The sequence below is a fragment of the Elephas maximus genome, chromosome 19 (genome assembly GCF_024166365.1).
Source record: "Elephas maximus indicus isolate mEleMax1 chromosome 19, mEleMax1 primary haplotype, whole genome shotgun sequence".
Classification (NCBI taxonomy): domain Eukaryota; kingdom Metazoa; phylum Chordata; class Mammalia; order Proboscidea; family Elephantidae; genus Elephas; species Elephas maximus.
Window position 1 is genome coordinate 22,853,672 of NC_064837.1, and position 9,870 is coordinate 22,863,541.

General features: G+C 52.8%; 1 protein-coding gene across 19 annotated transcripts in view; it reads left to right on the forward strand.

Annotated features, from left to right (window-relative positions):
* The window catches only part of MYO18A (myosin XVIIIA), a 103,459-nt gene extending 93,876 nt beyond the window's left edge, over positions 1-9,583 (forward strand). For 17 of the 19 annotated variants that reach the window (XM_049858740.1, XM_049858746.1, XM_049858745.1 and 14 more), the window contains 2 exons: positions 134-256; positions 7,275-9,583. In XM_049858740.1, coding sequence (XP_049714697.1) covers positions 134-256; positions 7,275-7,419 — 268 coding nt within the window. In that variant the 3' untranslated portion in view covers positions 7,420-9,583. The remainder of the gene's footprint in view (positions 1-133; positions 257-7,274) is intronic. The other 2 variants (XM_049858751.1, XM_049858752.1) reach the window with 1 other exon arrangement.
* Positions 9,584-9,870: the final 287 nt, after the last annotated feature.

The window sequence follows — 9,870 nt, forward strand, 5'->3', positions numbered from 1 at the left end:
CACCTATGTGCATGCCCCCGCACCTCACTCCTGCCCAAGATAAACCCTGCTCCCACTTCAGCTGTCCCTCCTGGGCAGCAGGTGACCACTTCTTGCCTGGCCTTGCCTACCTTTCTGTTCTTCATCTCTACAGTGAGGGGGACTCAGATGTGGACTCGGAGTTGGAGGACAGGGTCGATGGGGTCAAGTCATGGTTGTCAAAAAACAAGGGACCTTCCAAGGCAGCTTCTGATGATGGCAGCTTGAAGAGTTCCAGGTGAGCATGTGGCCTTTAGCTGGGAGCAAAAGTCACCTTGTGCCACCAGGGATGGATGAGCAGTGCCTTGATCCCAAAAGGGGCAGGCCACACGTCTGCGTGAGGGGCCCCAGCACACTCCTGGCACGTGGAATGAGCTCAGGAGGAGGTTCAGTTTCTTTGTAGGGCCTGCATCTCCCTGTTGTCCCAGGTAATATTTTTCTGTTGCCCTCAGGGCTTTGGCTTGATACAAATTTAACTTCATCCCCACTTACTCATTCAACAAATATTTATTGAACTACCTGATAGTTTGGGTCCTTAGAATCAAGACTGGGATGGGGCACAGGAGCACTCTGAACCCCACAGCTCTGGACAAGGCAGCTCTGGACCTCTGAGGGTGTAATAGGAGTAGCAGCAGCAAAGTCACTGGTTCCCTGATTCCCTGCCACAGCTACAGACACGTTCCTGTCTTTCTCGACCCATTCTGTCCTTCCTCTAATCTTTTCACACAGGCCTCCATGCTGCATGCTAACACCCATCCACTGGGAGAACTTGCTCCCGTATTTTCCAGTCCAGTTAGTCTTCCAGTCACACAGACAGCTACCCTGGAATCCAGGGCTCCTCCTCCCCATCCCCCACCTACTCAGCCAGCCCTCTGCTCCACTCCACTCCTTTCCTCTGGTGACCACTTCCCTGCCATTCCCCCACTCCACACACACGCATCTCCTTCCCAAGTCACAGTAGATCCTGATCCTCCAGGGCACACCCTTCCCTACCCACTCCCAGAGACAGCAGGTAGACTGGGTAGAAGTAATTTCCTGCCAGCTCCCCAACTCCCCTGAGGGCCCCTTCCCCAAGTCCAGCCCCTCACCACCAGCACCCAGTGGCCCCCTCTAATTGGTTTAATTTATTCGGCCAAACAACATTTTGTTACTGCAGATAATGCTGCCTTCCCCCCCCACCACCACTGCCGTTCACCACGGCGTGGCACGAGGCTCCAGGTAGTTGACAATGAAATAAATTGAACTAAACGTTTTAGAAGGGGAAAAGTGATGAAATAGAACAATAGTCTAATTTACATGACATTCTCCATGAAGCTATTTTCACTGACTGCAAATTATTTTGCTTCATTTCCTCTGAAGCTCTCACCACCACTTTGCCAGGGCTGCTGCTGTCTTCTCCTCCTTTCCCCTCCCTCCTCCTGTGTCTTTATTCTGTAGGTTTAATTCTTGTTCCTCTCTCTCTCTCTCTCTCTCTCTCTCTCTCTCTCTCTCTCTGCACCCCTTAATCTACTACTGGTTCTCTCCTCCCCGGCCTTGCATTCCTCCCTCAGAACCACCCTCAACACCCTCCCTAAGGAGGGCAAGGGGATGGAGGAGAGGCCAGCCTCTGTGCTGAGCTCCCTGAGCTATCGGAAACGGCTCACCCTAAAGGACTCCATCGGGGGCGCTGGGGACGAGGATTCGCTCTTCACTACCCTGAGTGAGCGGGCAGCCTCCCCTGAGAGGCCCCCCCGGAAGGCCCGCACGGGCCCCAGGGAGGATCCCGCCCAGGGCAGGAAGTCCGAGGAACTGAATGAGTGCAGCTCCATCTTCTCGGAGGTCGGGAGTCGCACTGGCCGGGGGCTGGAGAAGCGGTGGGGCTCAGACTTTGACCGGGCCTCAGCCGTCTCCGCGCCTGTCAGCCGGGCCTCCTCAGCCACCAGGCATGGCTCTGGAGAGGACGGGGCCCGCTCCTCCCTGAGCTTCTCGCTGTCAGGATCACCCAGTTCCCGCCACAGCACCTCTCGCCTCGACAGCCTGTCAAGGGCCCTCAGCCCCTCCCTGAGCCAGGCCTCTGGCCTAACCAGGGAGAGCCCTGATTCCCGCCTGTCCCTGGGCCGGAGCTGCCTGGGTGAGTGGGATGATGGAGCCAGTGTGGTCTTGAGTGAGGCCCAGTCACAGTACAGCCACCCATCGCTGGCCCGCAGCCTGTCAGTGCCACCCCAGCCACGGCTCTCAGCCTCTCCCTTGGAGGAACCCCTGGGCTCCAGCGTTCGCCCCGTCAGCCATCACTCTTACCTGGACCCAGACCTGGAGGCTGCCATCAACGAAGTCTTGAGTTACAAACCCATCCCGTTTCACCGGGGCAGCCTGGAGCCCGACTCTGAGGACGATGACCGGAAGAGCATCCGAAGTACCCATAGTGCCCAACTGGACCCCCCAGAGCGAGCCACCAGCATTCGCCGCTCCGCTTCTGCTGCTGATGTCTCTCGGTCCCGCAGCAGCCGGAAGAGCCGGAGTAAGAGAAGGAGCAGAAGGAGCAGCAGCAGCAGCTGCTCCAGCTCCAGCTCAGAAGATTCCTCAGAGCACAGGCGGCGGAAGAAGGGCCACTCTCGAAAGAGCAAGAAGAAGTCCAAATCAAGAAGAAAAAGAACAGAGACCGAGTCTGAATCCTCCTCCTCATCATCCAGTGGCTCTACGGTCTCAGGCCACAGCCGCTCCAGCGTGAAGAAGGGCCCCGCTACAGAAAGTGAGGAGGCTGGGGAGATGCGCAGGCAGTCCCGGAAGGAGGAGAAGAAGCGCAAGAAAGAGGTGGACAGCCTGATGATGCGGTACCTGTACCGGCCAGAGAGCGACTAGAGCAGTAGGTTACACCTGGCTTGGAGTGCAGCATGGCGTGTGCCACCTGTGTGAACTAACGTGCCCCCCCACCCTGCGCACCACCATCTCAGGCCCCGCCCGGCACTCCTCTTAGCCAGGCATGACCTCGGAGAGCAGGGGCCAGCTAAGCTGTTAGTCATTCTGAACCCAATCAGCTGAACTCACTGATGGTGTAAATAATCACGGCACCAACCTGTCAAGGCCTTACTGTGTGCTAGGTACCTAGATCCTTGCTACATTTTATTCATTTAATCCTCACAATCTCCTTACAAAGGTCTGATTAGCCCTATTTTATGGGTGAGGAAGATGAGACTCAGGTTAAGTCACTTGCCAAGGTCACACAGCCTGGGAAGCGATGTTGCCAGGATCTGGGTGGCGTCTGTTCAACTCCCGTGTTCTTGCCTTTAACTGCTCACCTGTACGGCACAATGCAAAGCACACGAGCAGCGTGTTTACTGTGTGTCCCAGGCAGTACCCATACTTCAAGCTTCTGTCCATGACCCCGACAGGCTAGATCCAGGAAAGGGTTCTAGCTGACACCCCAGGTGTGGGCTGGTATGTCAGTGGCCGTGAGCTTAATAGCTCAGCCTTTTGCTCAGCTCTCCCCACCCCTCTACAGCCCCCTTCCCCCACTGGTGTGGATCTCAAGTCTCTGAGTACAAGGCTGACAGGACTGCAGCCCACACAGCACCACACCTTCCAGCAGCCCCTGGAGGTGCCTGACTCCCTCGCCAGCCCTCCTATCTGAAGCCCACACATGGGCGTCACCTTATGTCTGCTCATCTTGATGTTTTAATGAATAGAAATGAGCAGCTGCTGAGTGACAGCCCCCTCCTGGCTCTCCTGCCTCCCCCAGCTCTTCTCCCTGTGGGGAGGAAGACCTAGCAGTTAGGCCCTTTGTGCCCACACCCCTGCCACGGAAGAAAGGCAAAGCTTGACTCATTGGAATCCCATTGTTGCCAGTCTCCCTGGTGGGTGGTGACATTTTGGATCACCCTGATTATGTGAAACTGTTTTTGGCAGGGTACCCTCCCGGGGCAAGCTTGCTGCTTCCCAGGAGGTGTGACGCCAGAGTGCAGCCCCCTAGGGCACAGGCCTTTGTATCCTGTGCATGAACTAACACACCTGTCGCATGCTCTTGGGCCTCCCGTGTGGCGGAGCAGCCGAAGAAATATGCCAACTTTGGCTGGGTTACGCCAGAAGGGACCAGTTGTATCTTATGGAATGGAGTAGAAAGAAGTGAATGGTACTTGTAGCTTTTTAGAGATGAATGGGATTAAGGGCATGGAACGGTATGGGGAGTTGGGGTGGAACTTGAACCTAGACCAGGCTCATGGCCAACCCAGATTCCTCAGGCCCTGGAGCTTCTCTGTCGCCAAGCCCTTGGTCTTAACAGTGCTCTGTCACTTCCCCCATGTGGCAGATGGTTGCAGGGTGCATTGGGAAGAGCAGGAAGCAGCTCATTTGCACTAGGGAGCCATCGTCATCTCCACAGGGAGAAAAGACGGGTGATAATATTGTGTCTACCCTCTCCACTTTCCCCTTAGCATTCCTGCCAGGCAGGGCACCTCCATGGCAGAAAGTCAGCTGATGGATGGTGGGGGAGGTCTGGAAAGCAGAGAGGACCAGGCTCTTCTGAGCACTCTGCCCCTATCTGAAGAGGGAGATGTTGGCCTAGCCAGGCCATTCCACGCTGACTGGCAGGTTTCAGACCACAGTGCCCTCAGTTCACCATCACCCTTGACTACAACCAGCAAGTACAAAAGTACATAAAGCCTGTTTCTTCCAGCAGCCATGGCACAGTTCCTCTTGACCACCAGGAAAACAGTAGTAGTCCTAAAACCCTACACACCACCACCTCAGAGGATTGAATTCACTGTTGGTAGAGTGGGCACCAAGCCAGTCCCCAGCCAGCCAAAGCAGAGCCAGAGAGAAGGGGCCAGGGAGGGAGGACATAGTTGGCACTCAACACTCACTGGCTTTGGGGTGGATAAACTGCCAAGGGTGGGGGCAGGGGACAGATTGGTTGCTTAACTTCCCATCTTGTGTTGGGGACCAGAGAGAATTCGGAAGGCAAAGGCAAGGAGCGGGGAGCTGCCACCCCAGAGACTCTGAGCAAGAATTAGCTTGTGTACCAAATTGTGACAGCACTGAGCGGGAGACACTGGCTTGTGGGGAGGAAAGCTTTTTAAACAATTTGGTTAAAATGTTCAAGTTGCCAGCCCTGACTCTTGCACTGGGGAGGGTGGGTAGTTACCAGCTGCTGGCACTCCAGCGGCCTTGGGCAGTAGAAGCCACTAAGGAAACCGGTCACAGACCATCCGAGGTAGAAGCCAGGGGGATCTGGTGTCTCCACAGAGCAGGGAAGAGGGAAGCATGGAGTTTACCACCTCCCCGGCTGCCTCTGCCACTGTTCCCGGAGTCTCAGTGGAACAGGGTTGAAACCTAGCTGTCATTTATCCAGGTGTCTGTCTGACAGGCACAGGAATGTGAGGGTGGGGCCCTAGCCCCCACTCAGAAGGAGCCAGAGGTCAGGAAGGAGCGCAGGGCCTCTGTGAAGCTAGTTCACACAGGGCTGGCCCTGCTCCTCGGTGCCCTGCCACTCTCTTGCTCAGGCAGCCGCCTCATTTGCATCTGGATTCCAGCCCTGGCATCTGCCAATTCCTCCCACCCCCCCCCCACCCCCGCCTACAAAATAACCCCACTGTCTTTCCACAAAGCCATTCGTTCCTTTGCCTGACAGCAGAACTTTAGCACTGGACACCCAGAAATTCTATCTAAAAAATGAAAACAAAGCCAGGCCCCCAGTTATTTTGAATTCAAACAACCCCAAAGCTAAAATAACCCCAATTTATGTGGCACAGTCCTCGTTGAGCTTTATAATTTTGTCCCTGAGACACCCCAGAGCCCTTAAGTGCTTATGGCCCATCAAAGTAAGACTCATTTATGTTCAGTCTGGTTTGTATTAAATGTGTTTTGTACTATTCTGATTCCTTTAAAAATGGTAATTCATTCATGAGAAATACGATAACTATTAACCAGACTGCCCCATTCCTGAACCATTTTGCATAATTGAACATGCATTCTATCAGGCTCTTCTCCCCCCCGCCCAGGGAGTGAGAGAGAGGTCTATCTTTACACAGCCCCTGGATACTCGCCCAGGCCAGGGTTGAAAATTCAGGTTTGCTCTTGTTTTCTCCTTGGGTCACCCGATCTAGAGGCAAGGTGGAGTAGCCAAAAGGCTTTAAGGTCTGAGTCCCGGGTTCAAATTTACTTACTGGCTGTGTGGTAAGATATCTCCTAGGGTTGTTGTGAAGAATAGAGAGCTTAGATAGAGTGCCCAGGACAGGGCCTCACATCCTCAGTTCCTCAATGACCACGCCTTCTGGTATCTCTCACTGATCCACTTGGAAAAGCTAGGAATGTGACTCCTTGCAAAACACTGTTTCCTCCTCTTCTGGCTTAGGGATAGAGGAACTCTTGAAAGGGCTAGTAAACAAAGGCCTTTCTGGGATTCTTAAATTGGAATAGCAAGTCCTAGGCAGCAAGAGTCACAGAATTCCTATTTACCAAGTTGAAGCTCGCTAGGATATGGAGACAGGACTGTATTCCTGAGAGCACTGGGTATGGCTGGAGCTTTTTGGATCCAGCTCGAGTGGAGCCAGACTGGGCTGTATTTTCCCCAGTAGTATCGAAATAATACCAAAAAAAAAAAAAAACCTGTTGCCGTTGAGTCGATTCTGACTCATAGCAGCCCTATAGGACAGGATAGAACTGCCCCATAGGGTTTCCGAGGCTGTAATCTTTAAAAAAAAAAAAAAAAAATTAGGGAAGCAGATTTTCACATCTTTCTTCCATGGAGCAGCTGGTGGGTTCAAACCACCAACCTTTTGGTTAGCAGCTGAGTGCTTAACCACTATACCACCAGAGCTCCTTGCTGAAATAATAGTGTACTTGATTTTTGGCTGGGAAACCCTGATGGCATAGTGGTTAAGAGCTACGGCTGCTAACTAAAATGTCAGCAGTTCAAATCCACCAGGCGCTTCTTGGAAACTATGGGGCAGTTCTGCAGTTCTGCTCTGTCCTTTAGGGTCGCTCTGAGTCAGAATCGACTGAGGCTGAAGGGGCAGGAGAAGATGGCTCAAGGCTTTGAGAAAGAAGGGAAAGACAAGGTGAATGGAGCTGAAAGATAAGGTCTCACCCTTGTTTGATGCCATGATCCCACTCCACTGAGAGACAAAAGCATCTCATCTTGGGGGTGGGGGGTGTTATTTGGAGGCTTCCAGAACCAGTGGCTTGATGAAGACTCTGGGATTGGGTTTGGTAGCAAGAAAGGCTTTGATGCTGAGGGCTAGGGGGTCATTTCCTCCATGACCTTATTCTTCTCTCCCTAACAGCCCCACCAGCTACTGGAAGCCCCTTGCCCCTGACCGGTCAGATGATGAGCACGACCCTCTCAACAGCACCTCCAGACCCCAATACTCCCACAACTATTTGAGTGACAGTGACACAGAGTCCAGGCTGACGGAGACCAACGCATAGCCAAGGGGAGTGGTCCACAGCCCCTCCCACCCCACAGCCTACTGCTGCCGGGGCGCCTCTCCCAGGAAATGGAGGAGTGCAGGTCTCCCCCACCTGACTGCTGACCTGCATGGGAAACACCCAGCCCTCTTCTGACAGGAGGACTTGCCAGGCTCTGGGTGTCTGAAATCTCCATGTGGATGAGGTGGGAGAAAGAGGAGTTTCTGAAAAGAGAACTTTATGCTCCTCCTTGCCTCCAAAATGCCACACTCTCGGCTTCTACCCTGGGCCACCTGGGCGATGGCAGGTGGCATGGCACTGCATGGAGCCAGCAAGTTGACCCCCATCTCAGCTCCCTGCTCAGGGATGGCGCACATATGGCCTACTGGGACATTCTAGGTTGCTGGGTTCATGGGGAGGAGCGGGGAGGGGGAGGGCACAGCAATTCCTTCCCCTTGGTTTTGGAGCGAGGGCTTTCTCTTTTCAGTGCCTGCTGTCTTTTTACTTTTTAATTTAAACACCCAACCTCTCCATCACAGCTGCATCCCCGAGAGTGAGGGGGGGCTGTGTGGCAGCTGGGTAGCCCCTCTCCGGGAATGACTAGGGGAATCTCATTTCCATCTCTACTTCCCAGAGAGCAGTTCTTTCTCTGTGCAGCTGAAGATATTGTGAGCAGAGCTGGGTCCAGGTTCTTTAGGGTCAGCATAGCGGGGGGCTCTCAGGTGCTTCTGGGTTTGGGATGAGTGAGCCTATACAGACCGGGTGCATATATACCATCTGGAACCCCCAGCCCCGCCCCACCCCTCTTTGTCTCATCAGTGTATTAAGTGCAATGATCTATTTAAGATAAACCCATTCCACTGACGCCAGTTTGGGGTTTATCCAAGCACTGCCTCCCTCCCCTTCTGTCCAAGCTGCCTGGAACATTAAGCTCAACTTGAGAGAGAAGGCTTTGAGTTGAGGGCTTGTGATCAGAAAAGTTTTGGTCAGTGCTGGTGTGTATTAGAAGTCCTCACTCTGTGTCCTGAGCCTGTCATTTATCTTCTTCCCGTCCCCCATACACACACTTACCCTAGACATGAAAACAAGCAGTCTAAAGGTCCCAGATCCCACCCCAAAAGGTTATCCCACCAACACCACCAGACTTAGGGGCCCAAGGGAAGTGCCTGGTGCTTCTCCCATCTGCTCTCCCCCCTTCTCTCCTGCAATTGGTTTGTACTCATTGGGCTGTGCTCTCTCTTCCCTTTTACCTGATGTATGAAAATAAATGTCCTTTTCCTCCGGGTTGTGCCAATTTTCCTCCCTGCTCCTTCAGGCTAAGGTAGAGACCAGCGTGGTCATGGGGGGAACAGAGGCAGGATTCTGATGAGGGCCGCAGGGATTGCGTGTTTCTATGTCAGACCGTGCCCCTCGGAGAGCCTTAGTCATGAAGGCAGGTCATTTGGGGACTATGGCAGAGGTGGTGGAATGAGCAAATGCTTGAGGAAGACATAAACCCCACCTTTTCTTTTAAGAGCCTATGGGTTGTAATTTGGGTTGGCAGAGCTATCCCGGCCTCCTCCTCCCCTGGTCTCCGCACTGGACTTAACCCAGATTAAATGTGGGAAGGTCGAGGTCCCTGAATGTTAAAGCTCACCAACTGCAGAGATTCTGCCTTCTCTAACTCTTTGTTTATGGATTCAAGCTCTTCCCTTTAGAAAGTTTTTTTAAAGTTTAATTTTAGTCATTCTAAAGGTGACTTTTTGATCAAAAATTTGCAGAACTATCTCTGGTCCACAGCCCCCTTGGACACAAGACATCTTGAACAAGCTGGGAGTGCTGTCTTCTGTGCCCTCCTGTCTGTGCCTTCATGCCCCAGTCCGTGCTTTGTCCCCTCACTGGCAGCTAAGAGACAGCTCATGCAGAAGAGCAAGAAGACCCACTCCTTCTCCTCTGCCTTCTGTAATGTGGCCAGTTGTAATCCCTGCACACATAAAGTGTTCACTCTGCAGCTGGTTGATCAGGCTCCCCTGGTTTGGGCAAATAGACAGGAAAGGGCATCACACAGCTCTAGTGCCAAGGCTCCACAAAGATTCAAGAAGAGGAAGGAGAAAAATTACCCCCAAAACTGATCACCTTGAACAAAGGAGACTGCCCTCTCCACTGCCCCAGGAAGCTGAATAGAGAAGGTAATAAAAGTGAAGTTACTTTGTTTTTTAACTGCTGGCTCCTCATGTTTGGTTCTGTCACTCATATCTTTTACTCCTGCTTTCAAATAGCTTCATACATTTCTTGTTTTTCCCAGGAACTAGTGTGACAAACTCCTTGCCACCTGCAAAAGTGTTCCCAACTCTGTCACCAACACTGACTCTAGTTAACTGGAGAATCCGACATCAACCTCCAGTAGCCTGGCTGGGGCAAATGGCTTTGTTCAAGTCGGAAGACCTTTATTATTCATTTATTCATTCGATCAACAGTCAAGAAGTATTTCAT